Below are 22,290 nucleotides of genomic sequence, written 5' to 3'. Positions count from 1 at the left end.
GGCAAAGCCTTAACTAATTATTAATTATCTGTGTTATATGGAGTTCTTACAACCTCTATAAAGATGAACATCCTTACAGAAGGGGATCCCTGGGTGGCTTAGCAGTTTACCTCCTGCCTTAGGCCCAGGTTCTCCCTCTGCCTCTCTCTGTCCCTGTCTCTCTCATGAATAAATAAATAAAATCTTTGCCAAAAAAAAGACACAAAAAACAAAACACATCCTTACATAAGATAGCTCTTCCACTCTCTTAAAGTCCCATGGATGTGATAACTAATGGACCTGGCTATAGTCTCTTCTAGCTATTATTCAAATAATTGATCAACTCTCCCTTTCAGGCAAATGAAGACACTATTTGTAATGTTCTAGGATTTCTTCTATCCTAATTGCCTCTATTATTCATCCAATTTTCGGCCCCATTTCTTTCAGAGTCTTGTACCACCCAAAGTTAATATTCAAACTTTCTTTAAAAAAAAAAAAAAAAGATTTTATTTATTTATTCATGAGAGACACAGAGAGAGAGAGAGAGAGGCAGAGACACAGGCAGAGGGAGAAGCAGGCTCCATGCAGGGAGCCCAATGTGGGACTCGATCCCAGGCCTCCAGGACCATGCCCTGGGCCAAAGGCAGGCGCCAAACCCCTGAGCCACCCAGGTATCCCAATATTCAAACTTTCAATGTCACTTCCAATACACTTTCGGCTATAACAGATCAAAATTATTTCCCAGATCATAAAACACATAGTGCAAGAAAAGCCACAATTATATAAACATGAGTTGCATGCTCAAGTTAGGATAGAGAGATGTGAACTCATTGCCTTGCAGTAGGATTTTTTAAGATTTTATTTATTTATTTGAGAGAGAGAAAAGAGCACAAGCAGGGGAAGTGGCAGAGGGAGAAACAGGCTCCCTGCTGAGCAGGGAGTCCAATGCGGGGCTCAATCCCAGGACCTTGATAGAGATCATGACCTGAGCCAAAGGCAGATACTTAGAGGACTGACCCACCCAGGAACAGGGACGCCTGTAGTTTGATGTTAATACAGCCCTCACTGGATCAGAGCAAAAATAAGGAATACTAAGAGAATGAGGGGAAAAAAGTATGTATTAACAATGAGCCTTAAGGGCCACCTGGGCCAAAATAGAGGTAGGAAAAATGAAGTCATATTTAAAACAACTGGATTGGTATTAGCTTCAGTCGCCTGTTGGAAAGCACATCATCACTATAGTCTTAACTCCTAAACTAGTTCATGTTAATCTTTATGGCCAGAATGCAGTCGTTTTACAAATGGTCAAAAGAAATAGATGAGAAAATAGGTCAGAATATGCTAAATCATTTTTCATACTTCAGTATTATGATTATATACAGATATAAATGCAAAGATTTTTTAATCAAATCTAAATTTGACTAAATTATATCTAGTCAATATAATTAATCTTAAGGTAAAAGATTCAGTCAGTCAGGCATCTGGCTGGCTCAGGAGTGGCGCATTGAACTATTGATCTTGGGGTTATGAGTTTGAGTTTTAATTAGTATTTAAAAAATAAAAATAAATTTTAAAAAAAGTCATGGTCTGCCTGGGTGGGTCAGTCACTTTAAGTGCCGACGCATGGGGATCCCTGGGTGGCGCAGCAGTTTGGCGCCTGCCTTTGGCCCAGGGCGCGATCCTGGAGACCTGGGATCGAATCCCACATCAGGCTCCTGGTGCATGGAGCCTGCTTCTCCCTCTGCCTATGTCTCTGCCTCTCTCTCTCTCTCTCTCTCTCTGTGACTATCATAAATAAATAAAAAATTAAAAAAAAAAAAAGTGCCGACGCATGATTTCAGCTTAGATCATGATCTCAGGGTCATGGGATCGGGCTATAGGTTGGACTCTGTGCTCAGCAGAGTCTACTTGTCCCTCTCCCTCTGCTCCTCCACCACTCTCACGTACACATTTTTTTTTTTTAATTTTTTTATTTATTTATTCATGATAGTCACAGAGAGAGAGAGAGGCAGAGACACAGGCAGAGGGAGAAGCAGGCTCCATGCACCGGGGGCCCGATGTGGGACTCGATCCCGGGTCTCCAGGATCGCGCCCTGGGCCAAAGGCAGGCGCCAAACCGCTGCGCCACCCAGGGATCCCACGTACACATTTTTAATAAATAAAATCTCTTTTTAAATTTTTAAAAAAGATTTTATTTATGTATTTGAGAGTGAGCGAGAAAGTACAAGCAGGGGAAGAGGCAGAAGCAGACTCCCCGGAACAGGGAGCCTGACGTAAGGCCTGCTCCCAGCACCATGACCTGAACCAAAGGCTGACTCGTAATCCACTGAGCTGCCCCATAAATGAGGCATATGAGGTGCCCCATAAATAAAATCTTAAAAAACAAAATCTAAAGATTCACTGGCTATCTCATTCTTAATGTCTCTTTACTTGTTAAATTGTTAAATTTTCAGACCTAAAAGTTCTAAAACAAAATATAACTGTCACTCAATATATACCATAAGACTTCAGCTAGAAGAGAGAAAAAAGGGAGAAATATTAAGAACAATTATTTTAAGGTAGGAGAAATGAGATACAGGGCTAGAAAGGCAGAACAACCTGAATACCATCCCAAGGAGTTTGAAATGAATTCTTAAAATCCTCAAAGATATGTTAGCAGATGACTCAGAATAATGGAAGATAAAGAACCACAATTCCGATGTCCTAACATTAACTCTTTTGTAACCATCTGTAAAACCTAAAATTTGTTTAGGTCACCTTTCTGGACCTCAAATTCCTTATCTGTTACAGAAAGTTGTTGAGACAAAAACTAGGTCAGGTACCATCCAGCTTTGAAAAAGTTTGCGATTTAGTCAGGGTGCCTAGGTGGACTCAGTCAGTTTAAGTGTCTGCTATGAGCTCAGGTCACAATTCCAGGGTACTGGGATCAAGCCACACATTGGGCTCCCAACTCAGCAGGGAGTCTGCTTCTCCCTCTGGCCCTCCCCTGCTCATGCTCTCTCATCTTAAAAAAAAAAAAGAACAAAATAAAAGAGTAATACCATCCACCAAGCGAGAGATGGGAAAAAGAGCTTCCTGACTTAAGGATCCACGGTAAGCACTATGGATTAGGTTTGGGAAAGGCAAGGAAGACCCTGAAAGTTAGGTGAGAGATTTTGGAACGTGAGTTTTAAGCAAGAGAAAGCTGCTACTGACAGTTATTCAAATAAGAAGTGCCCAGGGCGTAAATGCAAAATGGAGCATACCTGAGGCATTTTCAAAGGGGAAAAAAGTCAAGATTTGATATATGACTGAATATGGGGGTTAAAGGAAAAGAAAATCAAAGATGACAGATGAGGACACCTCTAAGAATTCAAAATTAACCCGAAACAATTCAAATATCAATCTTAAATTTTACAACAGATTTCAGCAATATATTGCTAGCATGCATGCTTTTACTAAAGTTTTTAATATTATCTAATTTTTAGGGTTATTTAAGTACTCTCTACACACCTAACGTGGGGCTCAAAATCATGACTGAGATCAAAAGTCGCATGCTCTTCTAAGTGAGCCAGCCAAGTGCCCCCTTTATATGTTTTGTTTTATTTTTTATTTTTCCCCCTTTTTATATATATATATATATATATTTATTTATATTTTTTTTATGATAGTCACACAGAGAGAGAGAGAGAGGCAGAGACAGGCAGAGGGAGAAGCAGGCTCCATGCACCGGGAGCCCGACGTGGGATTCGATCCCGGGTCTCCAGGATCGTGCCCTGGGCCAAAAGCAGGCGCTAAACCGCTGCGCCACCCAGGGATCCCCCCTTTATATATTTTAAATAAGTCAGCTGTGTGAATGCAGTTAAATTTTCTATCACTGTTAGTTGAGAATTTTCAAGGTTAGTACAAATGCAAAATATCTTTGCTAGAAAATAGAACAGCAAACACTTTAACTGAATAAAACCATGTTAAGTTATATACAAAAGTAGTAATTTTCATACTGCTCTCAAGACAAAATGAATCAGAAATATAGGCACAGAAATCAAAATATTTAATTCAAGCTGAATTATTCAGTTAACCTTTTACTGTTCCACGATCATTTGATTGATGACTGGCCTCTGATACTGTCAGGCATATTTTCAAAGGGTGCATTTTTTTTTTTTTAACAGAGTAAAAAACTGGCACCTACACTATTATCCCAATTAAGTCCTTATATGTCCTTTGTTGAAATTTATCGAATTGAACTTGAAGCTGCCAGGAGAAAACCTGAGACAATAAAATTAGGTTAGAATGTTCTCCATTTAGGGTTGTGTGGCTGGCTCTACCAGTGGAGCATGTGACTCCTGATCTCAGAGTTGTGAGTTCAAGCCCCATGTTGGGTGTGGAAATTATTTAAAGTTAAAAAAAAAAAAAAAGGGATCCCTGGGTGGCGCAGCGGTTTGGCGCCTGCCTTTGGCTCAGGGCGTGATCCTGGAGACCCAGGATCGAATCCCACGTCGGGCTCCCGGTGCATGGAGCCTGCTCCTCCCTCTGCCTATGTCTCTGCGCCTCTCTCTCTCTCTCTCTCTAACGATCATAAATAAATAAAAATTAAAAAAAAAAAAAAAAAAAACTAGGGGTGGTGGAAGGGGAGGAGGGCGGGGGGTGGGGATGAATGGGTGACGGGCACTGAGGGGGGCACTTGACGGGATGAGCACTGGGTGTTATTCTGTATGTTGGTAAATTGAACACCAATAAAAAATTAATTTATTAAAAAAAATAAATAAAAAAATAACAAAGTTTAAAAAAAGTTCTCCAATTAAAGGAGATGTAAATAAAACACATTTTAAATGCCTCAGGATTGAAAATTTAGCTTTTACAAAAATTTGTGTGGCTCTGAAAATCAGCTCTATTAAGAAGAGAGGATTAATCGCAAAAAAGGGTTTTAAGATGAAGGTAAGAAAACAGTAAGCTTTCAGGAAGCAGCCTAAAATATAGCACCTGGAAATGAAACATTTTACTAAAAACAGTATCACTAGAGTTCCATTTAGAACCTACTCCAGGATTGTTACAGAAAAGCTAAAGGCAGACAGATGCTAACAAAACACCTGGACTACTTAAAGTGATGATACGTCAATAAAATTTGATTTTGAAAAACTCTGATTAACAAGGTCTAAGAAAACCCACAAATAATTTCCTATAGCACAAATAGAAGCTCTGTTTACACAAACCCCATTATTTATATTTGGACTCTGGAAAATATGGCAAGGGAGACCTATATTTACTATTGACTTTGGGTTTAATAATTTTACAAACATCTGGTGTCTTCACTATTTTTAAATTTTTTTTAAGATTTTATTTATTTATTCATGAGAGAGACAGAGAGAGAGAGAGGGGCAGTGACACAGGCAGAGGAGGAGCAGGCTCCATGCAGGGAGCCCGATGTGGGACTGGATCCTGGGACTCCAGGATCACGCCCTGGGCCGAAGGCAGTCGCCAAACCACCGAGCCACCCAGGGATCCCCTCAGTATTTAAAAAAAAAAAGAAAAAAGTGTAATATGAATTTAATTATAATACAAATGTTAATAACTACAGATAACAGGCTTCTGCCATTAAGAGCTATTTTACTGAATAACACAAATATAAATTTAAAACAAATTTTAAAAAATAATAATAAAAAATAAAACAAATTATTATGCAGAAAAAGCCAGGTAAACCATGTTTAGTTTACCAAAATACAAGTACATAGCACTTGGGACGCCTAGGGTGGCTCAGTGGTTGAGCATCTGCCTTTGGCTCAGGGTGTGATTCTGGGGTCCTGGAATCGAGACTCTTCCATCAGGCTCCTTGCAGGGAGCCTGCTTCTCACTCTGCCAATGTCTCTCTGCCTCTAGGTCTCTTATGAATAGATAAAATCTTTGGGGGAAAAAAAAACTATATAGCACTTGTTTCTGGACACAGAGTAACTGCTAATAATTCACATTTCATCAAAACTAAATCAATACCAGAGTCCCCATTACTTAACATAAAATAGTACCTAGATCTGAATTAAATACAATCCATTATAATTATTTCATAATATCTTCAGTTGCTTACAGAATCAATCATTTAACTCCCCAAATGAAGAGTAACTAAGATAAAAACTCAGAAGCATCCATTTCTTTAAGGAGAAAGGTCACCTACTTAAGTTAATCATGTCCATCAATTTTAGAACACCCAAGCCAGAAGATCATTGCGTCTCTATACCCCTGAATTACTAAAATTGACATTTTAAGTAAAAGGCAGTAAAGAACCAGTATTAGAGATGTCATAAATAAAAAAATATACTCAAATTAACAGAATAAACTAATTTTACTGGGTACTTAAACTGAAGTTCATTCTGTAGAATCTTTGGGAAAATTATGTAAGATTCAAACTGTAAGTCAAGAAATGGGAAAAAAAATTTTCCCCTTAATTAAAAAAAAAAATCTCCTCCGGAACACCTGGGTGGCTCTGCGGTTGATGAGCGTCTGTCTCAGCTCAAGGGTGTGATCCCGGGGTCCCAGATCAAGTCCCACATATTGCTCCCTGTGGAGAGCCCGCTTCTCTTTCTGCCTACGTCTGTCTCTCTCTCTGAATAAATAAATCTTTAAAAAGTCAATAAATAAATATCTTCTTAAGAAGCAAAGGGAACACTTTCAATGGCACATTTTTGTTGACCTTTTGAAAATGTCAACATTCCTTTGCTCCTTTTACATCTATTCATCTTTTTCCTTTGCTTGATAAATTCTTTAGAATTGGGCTTTTCACTTTAAATTCAAACAACTGAAAGCTAGTCATATATAATTTTTCATAAAACTTAAACTTTTAATATATTACTTTTTAAATGTAACTTGTGACTACTGACACACTAACGTGCCAAATGAGATAACCTCTAATCAATGAGTGGCTGCTAACCTAATTAAATCAAATAAAAGTTAATCAACTTAATGTTTGAAAAACTATACAAAACTATCAAAACTGTGTGAAACAGACGTTTTGCTGGTTGATCCCAGAATTTTTAAAAGCTTCACAAATAGAAGATACATCATTTGCTAACATTCTACAATATCACACAGAGCCTGATTCATATAGTTGTAACATGTCCTCCCCCCATCCCCCAAGTTTACAGTACATGTGTTCAGGAGCCTGACCTGGCTGAGATACCGCAGTGGCTGTAAACTGAGTAGCCCATGGCGGATTCTTCTGTCCTCCAAACTGAGCCATGATGAAAGGGGGGTAAAAATCTTCACTTGTTTGTCTTCTATAGCAGCGACCTATTAAGAAAAAGAATCCACATTTTAAAGCTCAAACTGATGAATATCGTGAAAAGTACTGTTAAAGAAGTGATTGTCAAGGACATCTCCGTAGATCGTTGTTGCATAAATAACAAGGTATATATACGAACGTCCTGATATGCAGCAAAAAACATTCTACATCAAGTGGCTCGCCAAAAGCACCCAATTTCAACATATGAAACGAGGAGTCGACTTACAGGAAGGGCACTTCTTTCCGAAGACTACAAACTGTCATATTTAAACGGAAGACCATGTGCTGTTATCTACCCAATTCTTAATAAGTACACAGCTCCAGGTTCAAAGAAAACAGAGCCTGCGTCTATCTTTCGGCGATGTTGGGGGCTGAAAGTGGCGAAACCAGTAACGGAAACTGGGGATGAAAACACTGAATAAAGGTATTTAAGGCCACCATTTAAATAACGTACATCTCCTTACTTTCTTGGGCTGGGGAGGGCCGAGGGGCTCCTTTTCTCTCCCCTCCCTCGAGGGAAAAGACAGTTGAAATAACGGATGCCCCCTGAAGAACCATCGCTAAGACCCCTCCCCCCCTAAAAAAAACAAGTCAGAAAAGGCGAAGATCTCAGCCCGCGCACCCCCTCCTTCCCCCGGCGACTCGCAGGGGCCGGAGCTCAGCCATCCATCTTCCTCCAGCCCCAGCTCCTCCCGGGACGCAGACCAGAGAAGGCGGAATCTCCGTCTCACGAGACTGGGCGAAGCGCCAAGAGAGGACTACTGAAAGCCCCGGTCCCCTCGGCCCGCCCGGCCGGGCCGAGAGCCTCTGTCCCCCCAGCCCCGCGCCGCCGCCAGCCGCCCGACGCCCCGGGCCGGCGGCGGGGACGCAGAAGCTCGGCGGCTGCGGAGTGAGGAGGGACCGCAGGCCCGCGCGGCGGAGGAGCGCCGGAGGCACCTGAGGAGCCGCGGAGGGGAAGGGGAGACGACAACACAACGCGGTGGGGGAGGGGCCTGCCGCGCGGGGCCTGCTCCGACCCGCACAAAAGGGACCGCGTCCCTCCCGCCCCAGTCCCACGAGAGCCCCACCGTCGCCGGCCTACGGACGCCGTGCTACCGAAACAGCCGCTCCCGGCCCTTCCGCGGATCCGACAGGACGTCAGGCCCCCGGCTCCGCCGCCCGCTGCTCCAACCGCGAGGACCAGACCTTCACCTGAGTCGGGTCCCGGCTAACACCGAGGCCATTTCAAACCCGTCAGCGCCAGGCGCATGCGCCAACTTCCCCCTCTTCCTCCACGCCTTCCCCCCCATCTCCGCGAGGAACGGCGCTTACGGGCTGACGTCGTACGAGCGCGCTCCCCCGCCCGCCTTCAATGCGCCCGCCGCCTGCGCTACGCAGCCAGCACTGGAGCGCGCCTGAGGAGAGTTACCTGAGCTTCCCACAACAATGAGCGGGCCGTGTCTCCGCGCCAGCTCCGAAGAGACGCCTTTTCGGAGGGTGGGCGGGGAAGAACCGGCGGTCACGTGACCCGGTCAGCCCGCCGCCATTTTGTACTTTTTCGCCTTTTTTGTGTGTGTTTTTTTTTCTTTTTTTCTTTTAGATCAGGTACTTAAAAGAGTGGACATAGCCTGTACTGTCTTCCTGGGTTTTTTTTTTTTCTTTTAATTGAGATAAAATTCACTTACCGTGTAATTCACTGACTTAAATATTTTGTACAGTCCAGGGACCAATTTTTAAATTTTTTCCAGTGGCCTTTATACAGTCCTAAGGTTCTGTAGGCCATCGCCACCTCAACGCTTAAAAGAAGCACCTTACCCAGTAAGCAGTCGCTCTTTATTCCCTGCTACTGCCATGCCCTCACAGGCACTAGGCGGCTTTGTCTCCTGATGTGTATTTCCTAGGTACTCCGTGTTCATACAGGGTCTTTCGTGTCTGGCTTCTGTGGTGTCTACACGGAGCGTCTCTGGATCGGATTGCACCCCCACCCCACCCCCCAAACATGGAGCGACCCCTTCCGGTGGAAGCCGGTGGCGCAGGTGGTGAAAGACTCGACCGAGGCGGAACAAAGGAAATGGAAGTTTATTACCGTCACCTCAAGGGAGCGACCAGCAGGACCCCGAAGGAGAGAGTCTCTGCAAAGATGCAGTGGGTGGGGACTGTTTTTAAAGGGGGTCAGATGAGGATTATGGCCACCTGCAGAATTCTCCCGTGTCTGGTATCTGTGACTAGGTGTAAGTAGCCCGTTGGCCAGTTAGGGCCTATGGGTGCATAGTTGAAGGTAGGTTCCCCTGTAGCCCAGCCCATCTGTATTCAGGTCGCCTGGTGGGCCTTTCTGAATTCCACTGCTCTGGCCCGTTTGCCTAAAAGTGGCGTCTACAGCCTCTTTGACTTACTGTTTCTAAGTTTCATGAAGCAAGCCTCAGTACTTAATTCCATTTCATGGCTAAAACGAATCCTTCAAATGGCTATCATCACATTTGTTTATCCATTTGTCCTAAGACGATCGCTTAGGTTGTCTTCACTTTTTGCTGTTATGAATAATGTGGCTGTGAATATTCACATACAGGTTTGTGTGTGTGTGTGTCTGTGTGTTTTGAACTCTTGTTTTCAGTTCTCTTAAGTATATGCACTAGAGTGGGATTCCGAGTCACGTGGCAGTTCCATACTTCAGTTTTGAGAAATTGTCAACTTGTTCTCACAGTGGCTACACTAATTTAATTACCATACCCAGGGACGCCTGGGTGGCTCAGTGGTTGAGCGTCTGTCTTTGGCTCAGGTCATGATCCCGGGATCAAGTCCCACATCGGGCTTCCCACACAGAGCCTGCTTCTCCCTATGCCTGTGTCTCTGCCTCTCTCTCTCTCTCACGAGTAAATAAATAAAATCTTAAAAAAAAAAAAAATCTTGAGACACAGAGAGAAAAGTAGACTCCCTCCAGGGAGCCCCATGCAGGTCTCCATCCCAGGACCCAGGACGCTCAACCACTGAGCCACCCAGGTGTCCCATAAATAAAATCTAAAAAAAAAAAAAAAAAAAGTTATCGTTATAGGTGTGCATGGGTGGCTCAGTCAGTTAAGTAGTTTTGGCTCATGTCACAATCACCTGAGTGGAAAGATCAAGTCCCATGAAGGCTCCATGCTTAGCAGGGAGTCTGCTTGAAGATCCTCTCCCTCTGCCCCTCCTTTTACTCTTGCATGTGTGCATGTGCTCTCTCTCTCTCAAATAAAGTATTTTTTTTAAGATTTTATTTATTTATTTGACACAAAGAGAATGAGAGTGCACATGCAGGGGGAGCCAGTAGAGAAAGAGGGAAAAGCAGGCTCCTCACTGAGCAGGGAGCCAGGTGTAGGTCTCTATCCCAGAACCCTGGGATCATGACCCAAGCTGAATGCAGATGTTTAACCACAGAGTCACCCAGGCACCCCTAAAATAAATCTTTTAAAACAAAACAAAGTTGTTCTTATAGTATCCTTGTGTGTGAAATGGATTTGACTAATCTCCCTAAAGACTAGCAAAGTTATCTTATTGACCATTTGTCTATCTTCTTTACAAAAATGTTTATTCATGTCCTTTGGCTCCCCCTCCCGAACCTTGGTGATTTTTGTGTGTGTGCAGTAAAAAAAGATATATATATGAACATAAAATTTGACATTTTAAACATTTCTAGAAGTGTATAATAATACGATGGCATTAAGTACATTTACAGTGTGGTACAACCATTACCTTTGCGCAATTTTAAATTTGGTTGTCTTTTTGACTTAGTCTAGAGTTCTAGTTCTGCATACTAAATCTTTATCAGAGATATGTTTTGCAGATATTTTCTCCCATTCTGTGGATTATCTTTTCACTTTATTAGTAGTATCATTTCATGCACAAAACACTGATTTTTGTTGAAGTTGAACTTAATCTCTATTTTTGTTATTTCTGTTTGGGAGGACAAATTTTCTGCTACACTTGGAGATTATTCTCACTGATCTAAGAATTAAACGAAGATGAGATAGATTAACAGATTAGATTAAAAAACAAGAAAAGTCAAGTTAATTACATAGATGTGGGACATCCACATAAACATTAGAGATTCCAAAGATAGTCCAGCAAAATGAGGTATATGTGTCATTCTGGATTAAGGAGAAGGAGGTAGGGGTCAGGGGCTTGAAAGGAAAGGAAGGTAATTCATAGGAAGAATAGAAAGAGTAAATATTTGGTAAATGTTTGCTGGGCCAGGGCAGCCCCGATGGCTCAGTGGTTTAGCGCCACCTTCCACTCAGGGTGTGATCCTGGAGATCCGGGATGGAGTCCCACGTCAGGTTCCCTGCATGGAGCCTGCTTCTCTCTCTGCCTGTGTCTCTGCCTCTCTCTCTCTGTGTGTCTGTCATGAATAAATAAATAAAATATTGGGCAGCCCCGGTGGCTCAGCAGTTTAGCACCGCCTTCAGCGCCATGTGTGATCCTGGAGTCCCAGGATCCAGTCCCATGTCGGGCTCCCTGTATGGAGCCTGCTTCTCCCTCTGCCTCTCTCTCTGTATATCTCATGAATAAATAAATAAAATCTTTAAAAAAATAAATAAATAAAAATAAATAAATAAAATCTTAAAAAAACAAAATTTTAAAAAATGTTTGCTGGGCCATCCAGAAACAATGGGGCAAAGAGATAAAAAAGTCTTGCTAATTTCCTCCCTAAGGGCACTTGGGTGGCTCAGTGGGTTGGGCTCTGCCTTCAGCTCAGGTCATGATCCCAGCCTCCTGAGATCAAGCCCTATGTTGGGCTCCTTGCTTAGTAGGGAAGCTGTTTCTCCCTCTCCTTCTGCCCCTCCCTGTGCTCATTCTCTCTCTCTCTCTCTCAAATAAATAAATAAAATGTTAAAAAAAAAAAAAACACCCAACATGAGGCTCAACTCACAACCCTGAGACCAAGAGTTGCATGCTCTTCCAACTAAGACAGCTAGGTTCCCCAGTAGTTGGAATTTTGATAGGGATTTCATTGAATTTGTAGACCAATTTAGGGAGTATTGTCATCTTAACAATATTATCCATTTCATGATTAGAGGATCTTTTCTCTTTAATTATTTAATTATAAATTATTTAATTACAAAATTAATTAAATTTAATTATACAATTAAATAAATTTAAATTTTTTAATTTTTATGTTTTAATATATTTTACTTATTTTATTATTTTTTTAAAGATTTGTTTATTAATGAGAGACACAGAGAGAAAGGCAGAGACATAGGCAGAGGGAGAAGCAGGCTCCCTATGGGGAGCCCGATGTGGGACTCGATCCTGGATCCTGGATCCTGGGATCAGGCCCTGAGCTGAAAGCAGATGCTCAACTGCTGAACCACCCAGGTGTCCCTATTTTACCTATTTATTTGACAGAGCATACAAGTAGTGGGTGGTGCTGAGGGAGAGCAAGAGGGAGAAGCAGACTTCCTGCTGAGCATGGAGCCTGACGTGGGGTTCTATCCCAGGACCCCAATATCATGACCTGAGACCTAGTCATATGTTTAACTAACTGGGCGGACCAGGTAGTCCATTCATCATTGTTTTTTTATTCCTCAAATTTTAATTATTTTTTTATTATTTTAAAAAGATTTTATTTATTCATGAGAGACAGAGAGAGAGGCTGAGGGAGAAAAGCAGGCTCCATGTAGGAAGCCCGATGTGGGACTCGATCCCGGGTCTCCAGGATCAGGCCCTGGGCCGAAGGCAGCACTAAACCGCTGAGCCACCCGGGCTGCCCATTATTTTTTTTTTTAAGATTTATTTATTTATTCATGAAAGACACAGAGAGAGACAGAGACATAGACGGAGGGAGAAGCAGGCTCCTCGAAGGAAACCTAATGTGGCACACGGTCCCGGATCATGCCCTGAGCCGAAGGCAGATGCTCCACCACTGAGCCACTCAGGCGTCCCTATGTAGGCCATTTTAAAAAAATCTTTTTGGGGGCAGTGCTTGGATGGCTCAGTTGATTTAGCATCCAACTCTTGATTTCGGCTCAGTTCATGACCTCATGGGTCTTGGAATCGAGCCCCACTTTGGGCTCTGCAGTTGGCAGGGAGCCTATTTGAAGATTCTTTCCATTTGTTCCTCCCTCCACTGGCTTTTTTTTATTATTTATTTATTTTATTTATCTCCACTGGCTTTGACTCATGTGCTCTCTCTCTCTCTCTCTCTCTAAAATAAATAAATAAATCTTTTAAAAAAACTTTTTTTTTTTTCTTTTTAACAAGGTGCCTGGCTGGCTTAGTCAGTAGAGTGTACAACTCTTGATCTTGGGGTTTTTGGTTTGAACTCCACGTTTGATGTAGAAAATACTTAAAAATAAAATCTTAAAAGGAGTGCCTGGGTCACTTGGTTGGTTGAAGGTCTGCCTTCAGTTTAGGTCAGGATCCCCGGAGTCCTGGGATAGAACCCAGTGCTTCCCTGCTGAGTAGGGAGTCTGCTTCTCCTTCTCCCTCTGCTTGTGCATGCTCTCTCTCTCTGTCTCTCAAATCAATAACTAAAATCTTAAAAAAAAAATAAAATCTTAAAATATCTTTTTTTCAATGGAAAGAAGGATTTACTTATTTAAAGTAGGCTCTACCGGGATCACTGGGTGGCACAGCGGTTTAGCGCCTGCCTTTGGCCCAGGGCGCGATCCTGGAGACCCGGGATCGAATGCTACCTCGGGCTCCCGGTGCATGGAGCCTACTTCTCCCTCTGCCTGTGTCTCTGCCTCTCTCTCTCTCTGTGTGACTATCATAAATAAATAAAAATTTAGAAAAAATAATAAAGTAGGCTCTACCCCCAAAGGGGGCTTGAACTCATGACCTGTAGATTAAGAGTCACATGTTCTCCCAACTAAGCACCCTTTGTGTAGGGGATTTTTTATCTTTTTCACTCAAGCAATGCTGCAATAAACAACTTCATACTTAGGTCATTTCTCTCATAAAATTATGTCAGTAGAATATATTCCTAAAAAAAAAAAAAAAGAATATATTCCTATAAGTAGGATTGCTTGGTCAACAGATCGTGTGAATTTACAATTTTTTAATGCATATTGCCAACTTGACTTCCATAAATTTATACATCTTTACACACCTACTAGCAATGTATGAGAGCGTCTGTTTTCCCCTACACTTGCCAATAGTATATTTTCAAACTTTTAAGCCTGCTCACCGGTGAATAACACTGCTTCTGTTATCTCTTTCTGTGTAACAAACTGTCACAAAATGTAGTAGCTTAAAATAACAGTTTGTTTGTTTTTTTTTTTAATTTATTCAAGAGAGACACAGAGAGAGAGAGAGGCAGAGAGCCTGGAGCCTGACATGGGACTCCATCCCAAGTCTCCAGGATCACACCCTGGGCTGAAGGTGGTGCTAAACCTCTGAGCCACCGGGGCTGCCCAAATAACAGCTTCTTAATATCTGTTGGCTCTGTGGGATGATGGAGCTCAGCTAGATGGTGATGGCTTAAGGTCTCTAATTTGCTTGCAGTCGGATGGTAGCTGAACTGGAGTCATCTGATCCTGGCCTGTCCAAGGTGATTTCTTGGTTCACACATCTGGCACTAAAGTGCTCCTGTACTCTAAGCCTCTCTAGCACAGCAGCCTGGCCTTCTTTCATAAGAGCTCAGGCCCCGAAAGTAATGAAGGGGATAATGTCAGCTCAGTTTGAATGAGGTGGAAGAAGAGATGTCAGCTTTCAATGCACAAAGAGGGGGGAAAGGGGATGATGGCCTTCTTTGGCATCCTAATGTAGTTTTGGTTAGCATTTCTTTCAATATGAGTGAGGCTATCTTTTCTTTTTTTCAAAAAATATTTTATTTATTTGAGAGAGAGAGGGAGAGAATGAGCAGTGGAGAGAGGGAGAAGCAGATTCCCTGCTGAGCAGGGAGCCCCAAGTGGGGCTCCATCCCAGGACGGGATCATAATCCAAGCCTAAGGCAGATGCTTAACCGACTAAGCCACCCAGGTGCCCTTTCCTTGAGCATAGTTTTAATTTTTTTTAATGATTTTTATTTATTTATTCATGAGACACACAGAGAAACAGAGACATAGGCAGAAGGAGAAACAGGCTCCCCACAGGGAACCTGATATGGGACTCAATCCCAGGACCCTGGATCACGACCTGAGCCAAAGGCAGAGACTTGACCACAGAACCACCGAGGCGTCCCTTCCTTGAGGATCTTAACTGTCTTGATGTTAGAGGCAAAAGGTAACGGCTTCACATTAGCCCGACCTCCAAGATCCTGTAAAAATCTCTTTGGAAACTTCCTTTATCTTCACCTCCTACCCCCCAAAGATACAAATTAGCAATCATCCTCCAAGCTTATGGCCCCTTGATATACATCTGAAGGGTCTCATGACTAAGATTCTACTAAACAGAACTAAATGAACTTTCCTAACAACAGCTAGCCCCTCAAGGTCCTAGAAACCTTGCTTGCCTCTCAAATTCCTTAGAGACTTACACTATCCCTAACTTCCTCTCAACTTGAAAGTATGTAATCAGCCACTCCTCATGACCTCAGTACAGCTCTTTCGGCCCATAGGTCCTGTGTCTATGCTTTAATAAAACCATCCTTTTTGCACCGAAGATGTCTCAAGAATTCTTTCTTGGGGTGCCTGGCTGGCTCAGTTGGAGGAGCATGCGACTCTTGGTCTCGGGGCCATGAGTTCAAGCCTCATGTTGGTTGTGGAGATTGCTTAAATAAATAAAACTTAAAAAAAAAAAAAAAAGAATTCTTTCTTGACTTTTGCTCCAAACCTCAACATTTTCAGATCAGTTTGTTTTGGAATTCTGTTCTGTTCTACCGATCTGTTATTCATCACACTAGTACCATATTCTACAATCACTGTAGCTTTATAAAATATTTTATATTTGTAATATTGAGTAGAACTACTCTCCCTTTTCCCCTGACCCCTGGATATTTTGGGCTATATTTATCTATTCCATATGAACATTTTTTTAAAGATTTTATTTATTTATTTATTTATTTATTTATTTATTTATTTGAGAGAGAGAAAGCATAGGTGGGAGGAGGAGGAGAAGCAGATTCCCTGCTGAGCAGGGAGTCAGATGCAGGGCTCATTCCCAGGACCCCAAGATCATGACCTGAGCTGAAGGCAGATGCTTAACCAACTGAGCCACCCAGGTGACCCTCATATGAACTTTAAAGTTAAGTTTGTCCAGTTCCCTCCAAAATATCCTGAAGGTGGTATCTTTATCAGGATTTCTGTAAATGAATAACCTAAATTAGTGATAATTCATTATCAGCCAGCCTTGAATCCAACCACCAGTGATATTATCTCCTTTATACTCCAACTTTTTTTAAAAACTTTATTTATTTTTAAGTAATCTCTATCCCCAAGCGGGCCTCCAATTCACTACTCTCCTGTCCAAGTACTAACCAGACCCAACCCTGCTTAGCTTCCGAGATCAGAGGAGATCAGGTGCGATCAGGGTGGTATGGCTGTAGACTCGAATTCACTACTCTGAGATCAAGAGTCTTATGCTCTTCCAAGTGAGCCAGCCAGGCCTCCCATTATTCCAAGGTTTTTTGTTTATTTGTTTTGGTTTTTTATTTTTTTTAAGATTTTATTTATTCATGAGAGACACAGAGAGAGAGAGGCAGAGACACAGGCAGAGGGAGAAGCAGGCTCCATGCAGGGAGCCGGATGCAAGACTCTATCCCAGGACTCCGGCATCATGCCCTGAGCCAAAGGATGATGCTCTGAGCTACCCAGGCGTCCTTTGCACACATGCAAGAGAGCACAAGAGTGGGGGGAGGATAAAGAGAGAGAATCTTTCAAGCAGACTCCCCACTGAGTGCTCCATCCTCTCTACCCATGAGATCATGATCTGAGCCAAAAGGAAGAGTGGGCTGCTCAATCAACTAAGCTACTCAGGCACCCTTGAAATATAATTTTTTAAAAAAGATTTTATTTACTTACTCGTGAGAGACAGGCAGAGACAGGAGAAGCAGGAGCCTGATATGGGACTCGATCCGAGACTCTGGGATCATGACCTAAACCAAAGGCAGCCGCCCAACTGCTGAGCCACCGAGGCATCTGAACACTTCTTTTTATTTTTTAAAGATTTTTATTTATTCACACACACACACACACACACACACACACACACAGAGGCAGAGGGAGAGGGAGAGGGAGAAGCAGGCTCCATGCAGGAAGCCTGATGCAGGACTCAATCCCAATACTCAATCCCAGTACTCCAGGATCACACCCTGAGTCAAAGGCAGAGGCTCAACAGCTGAGCCACCCAGGCTTCCCTAGCTAAAACTTTTTAAAACAAGATTATAAGGCAGCCCTGGTGGCTCAGCGGTTTAGTGCTGCCTTCGGCCCAGGGCGTGATCATGGAGACCTGGGATCGGGTCCTGCGTCAGGCTCCCTGCATGGAGCCTGCTTGTGTCTCTGCCTCTCTCTCTGTGTCTTTCATGAATAAATATTTAAAAAATAAATAAATAAAACAAGATTATACAGATCTTCGGAATGATCGTAAATTCTAGTTGCTTAGATGTGTGTAAATAATCATTTTTTGAAAGTGATTGTGACGAAAGAAGAAATGGTGGTGCTAGGAGAGAGATGTAAAGGCTGAAGAGCAGTTTCTTATCTGTTTTATGATGCCAGAGACCTAGAATCTTTTAAGATTTTATTTATTAGAGAGAGAGAGAGAGAGAGAGAGAGAGAAATGTCTCCCTTTTTTAAAAAATATTTTATTTATTCATGAGATACATACACACAGAGAGGGGCAGAGACACAGGCAGAGGGAGAAGCAGGCTCCATGCAGGGAGCCTGATGTGGGACTCGTTCCTGGGACCCCAGGATCACACCCTGGGCTGAAGGCAGGCACTAAACTGCTGAGCCATCCAGGGATCCCCTAGGGACTAGAATCTATTTAAATATTACTAAGGAGGATCTGTTATTGAGATTGAAGTTACAGGCAAAGAAGAAATAGCTCCCTCCTGAAGAATTGAAGTCCCTGAGAAAGCTAGATGGGACAGAGGCGAGAGTTCACGTAGAGGGATTAATCTTTGATTGGAAGAAGGACATTTCCGTCATTGGAATGGGAAGCAGAAGGTGGGTTCAGGTGGAGATAGAAGATTCATAAGCTATAAAAAAAAAAAAAGATTCATAAGCTATAGATGGGAAAAGGAGAGGATTTTTGGTCTGTGGCTTCAACTACTCTGAGGAAAAAGGCAGTCAATGATTGAGAACAAATGGGGTTCAAAGGTGTACACAGATTGGATGGTTTAGAAAAACAATATTGTAGGCCTCATCGACACTGGCAATTGTGACTCTGTGATGAAGTGGGGATTCTATAGCATGCCAGGGGACCTTTGCATCACACAGCCTCGGGAAGTAAAAAGGCTTCTTGGCCATATGCCATGTGACTGTGCTTTCTTTACCTAGGAACATATGGAATTAATAACCTGCAGTAGGCAAGCAAGGCCTAGGTTGTTCTATTTTTGTGCAATAATTTACACGTAATAACCAAAGAAAGAGCACAAGAACATAACATTTTCCTTGGAACTTTATACTATGCGCTAGGTTGTGACAGTTTTGGGGTGCCTTGCATTATCTGTTAAAGAATAGAGAAACTCGGGACACCTGGGTGGCTCAGCAGTTGAGCTTCTGCCTTCGTCTCAGGGCGTGATCCTGGAGTCCTGCATGGGGCTTCCTGCAGGGAGCCTGCTTCTCCCTCTGCCTTGTTGCCTCTCTTTCTCTCTCTCTCTCTCTCTCTCTCATCTCTCATCTCTCTCTCTGTGTGTCTCTGTCTCTCATGAGTAAATAAATAAAATCTTCAAAGAAAAAAGAATAGAGAAACCCCATCTTTCTGTGGCCCAATAATAAAGGAAGGTTGCATATGATCACCCGTCCTGAGCATAAAAGACAAAGGCCATCACAAAGTGGAGAGAGAGTGACCAAATCATCTGACAGAGTAGCTCCCTTACTCTGAATCACTCAAGATGGAGCAGGTAGGGGTGGTTGGAAGAAAGCAGAAGTTAGGAGTATAGGCTGAGGAACCAGAATGCCTTGGTTCAAACTTGGCTCCTGCTCTTAACAGCTGTGGTAATGCTGGGCATGCCAGTTACATTTTCTGTGCTTTCTTTTTTTTTTTTTTTTTTTTAATTTTATTTATTCATTCATGGAAGACACACACACAGAGAGAGGCAGAGACACAGGCAGAGGGAGAAGCAGGCTCCATGCAGAGAGCCTGATGGGAGACTCGATCCCGAGACTCCAGGATCATGCCCTGGGCAAAAAGCAGATTCGCAACCGCTGAGCCACCCAGGGATCCCAATTATTGGAAAGTTTTAAAGGAAAATTTTAAGTATGTTTGGAATTACTTTGGTATGCATCTACCTTTTCAAGTAAAAAAAAAAAAAAAAAAAAAAAAAAAAAAAAAATTTTAGGGATCCCTGGGTGGCGCAGCGGTTTAGCGCCTGCCTTTGGCCCAGGGCGCGATCCTGGAGACCCGGGATCGAATCCCACGTCAGGCGCCCGGTGCATGGAGCCTGCTTCTCCCTCTGCCTGTGTCTCTGCCTCTCCTTCTGCCTGTGTCTCTGCCTCTCTCTCTCTCTGTGTGACTATCATAAATAAATAAAAATTAAAAAAAAAATTTTAAAGACTTAATGAAAAATACCTCTTCATTACTATTAATTTTTAAAAAATATTTTATTTATTTATTCATGAGAGACACACACAGAGCGAGAGAGGCGGAGACACAGAGGGCGAAGCAGGCTCCATGCTTCTGGGACTCAATCCCAGGTCTCCAGGATCAGGCCCTGGGCCATAAAAAGGTAGCGCTAAACCGCTGAGCCACCCAGGCTGGCCTCTATTTTTTTTTTTTTTTAAGATTTTATTTATTTATTTGACAGAGAGAGAGCCACACACAAGAAGGGAGCAACAGGCAGAGGGAGAGGGAGAAGCAGTCTCCTCACTGAGCAACTAAGCAGGGAGCCCAATGTGGGACTGTATCCCAGGACTCTGAGGTCATGACCCAAATCAAAGGCAGATGCTCAACCGACTGAGACACCCAGGTACCTCCTCATCATTACTATTAAAATGATATTATTTTGGGGGGCACCTGGGTAGCTGAGTCTTTTTAAGTGGCCAACTCCTGATTGCAGCTCAGGTCATGTTCTCAAGGTTCTGGGATCAAGCCCCATGTTGATTCAACACTCAGTCAGGAGTTTGCTTGAGGATTCCCTCTCCCTCTACCCCTCTTGTTCCTGCATATGCACTCTCACTCAAATAAATAAATAAAAATTTAAAAACCAATAATACTATTTTGGACATATTAAGTTAAATAAAATACACAATTAGAAATAATTTTATTTATTTTAACTTTTAAAAATAAAAATTTTTCTTAAAGATTTTATTTATTCATGAGAGACACACACAGAGAGGCAGAGACACAGGCAGAGGGAGAAGCAGGCTCCATGCAGGGAGCCCGATGTGGGACTCGATCCCAGGTCCTCAGGATCACACCCTGGGCTGCAGGCGGCGCTAAACCACTGCGCCACCAGGGCTGCCCTAATTTTACTTTCTAATTTAACTTTTTCTTCTATTTACATACACTTTTTTAATAAAAAAATTTTTTTTAAAGATTTTATTTATTCATGAAAGACAGAGAGAGAGAGGCAGAGACACAGGCAGAGAGGGAAGGAGGCTCCATGCCGGTAGCCCCATATGGGACTCGATCCTGGGTCCCCGGGATCACCTCCTGAGCCAAAGTCAGACGCCCAACTGCTGAGCCACCCAGATGTCCCTCTTTCTTACCTTTTTAATGTACTATCCTATATAAAGTTTTAATTACAAATAGAACTCTCATAGTTTTCTTTTTTTTTTTTTTAATAGATTTTATTTATTCATTTGAGACAGCATGAGCTTGCGGAAATGAAGAGGGAGAAGAAACAGACTCCCCACTGAGCGGGGAGCTTGACATGGGGCTCCATCCCAGGACCCTGAGATCATGACCTGAGTTGAAGGCAGACACTTAACCATCTGAGCCATCCTGGTGCCCCCCTCAATTAGTTTTTTATTGGACAGTGCTATTCTATATCTTGATTATTGTTACAGAACTATATACATTTGTCAAAACTCAGAGAACACATGTAAAGGTAAAATTCTGCTGTATGTAAATTATGCCTCAATAAACATAAGTTTTAACGGTTGCCTGGCGATCTCAGTCAGTAGAGATGTGACATTCAATCTTGAGGTCAAAATTCTAGTCCCCGGACGCCTGGGTGGCCAGTGGTTGAGCTTCTGCCTTTGGCTCAGGGCGTGATCTCGGATCTGGGGATCGAGTCCCACATGCTTTCTGCATGGAGCCTGTTTCTTCCTCTGCCTGTGTCTTTGCCTCTCTCTGTGTGTCTCTCATGAATAAATAAATAAAATCTTTAAAAGAAAAATTCTAGTCTAATGTTGGGGATAGAGATTACTAAAATAAATAAATACATTTTTTAAAGATTTTATTTATTTCAGAGAGAAAGAGTGAGAGAGAGAGAGAGAGAGAGACAGAAGGAGCAGGGGAGAGGGGCAGAGGCAGAAGCAGACTCCCCCATGAGCAGGGAGCCTGATGTGGGGCTTAATCCCAGGACCCTGAGATCATGACCTGAGCTGAAGGCAGATACTTAACTGACTCAGCCACCCAGGCACCCCAATAAATAAATATGTTACTTTTTAAAAAGATTTTATTTATTCATGAGAGACAGAGAGAGAGAGGCAGAGACATAGGCAGAGGGAGAAGCAGGCTCCTTGTGGGGAGCCTGATGCCGAACTTGATTCTAGGACCCTGGGATCACACCCTGAGCCAAAGGCAGACCTCATCACTGAGCCACCCAGGTGCCCTTAAATAAATAAATCTTTAAAAAATGTTTGAAAAGGGCAGCCTGAGTGGCTTAGCGGTTTTGCGCCGCCTTGATCCTGGAGACCCTGGATCGGGTCCCACATCAGGCTCCCTGCATGGAGCCTGCTTCTCCCTCCGCCTGTGTCTCTGCCTCTCTCTCTCTCTCTCTCTCATAAATAAAATTTAAAAAAATGTTTGAAAGAAAATAAAAATCTTGTTTGAAAAATGCTTTTGAA

General features: G+C 42.7%; 1 protein-coding gene across 8 annotated transcripts in view; it reads right to left on the bottom strand.

The window, feature by feature from the left end:
- Positions 1 to 9,170, bottom strand: part of CCAR1 (cell division cycle and apoptosis regulator 1) — a 61,492-nt gene extending 52,322 nt beyond the window's left edge. For 2 of the 8 annotated variants that reach the window (XM_049109014.1, XM_049109020.1), the window contains exons 1-2: positions 8,634 to 8,680; positions 7,111 to 7,233 (exon numbers count right to left, since the gene is read on the bottom strand). In XM_049109014.1, coding sequence (XP_048964971.1) covers positions 7,111 to 7,183 — 73 coding nt within the window. In that variant the 5' untranslated portion in view covers positions 7,184 to 7,233; positions 8,634 to 8,680. Of the gene's footprint in view, positions 1 to 7,110; positions 7,234 to 7,847; positions 7,997 to 8,292; positions 8,518 to 8,633; positions 8,681 to 9,019 lie in introns of those variants that run through there. The other 6 variants (XM_049109016.1, XM_049109019.1, XM_049109017.1 and 3 more) reach the window with 5 other exon arrangements.
- Between the last annotated feature and the right edge of the window lie 13,120 nt (positions 9,171 to 22,290).

This window comes from Canis lupus, chromosome 4 (genome assembly GCF_003254725.2).
Source record: "Canis lupus dingo isolate Sandy chromosome 4, ASM325472v2, whole genome shotgun sequence".
Lineage (NCBI taxonomy): Eukaryota > Metazoa > Chordata > Mammalia > Carnivora > Canidae > Canis > Canis lupus.
The sequence above is the reverse complement of the archived record's forward strand: the minus strand, read 5'-3'. Positions and strand labels throughout refer to the sequence as shown.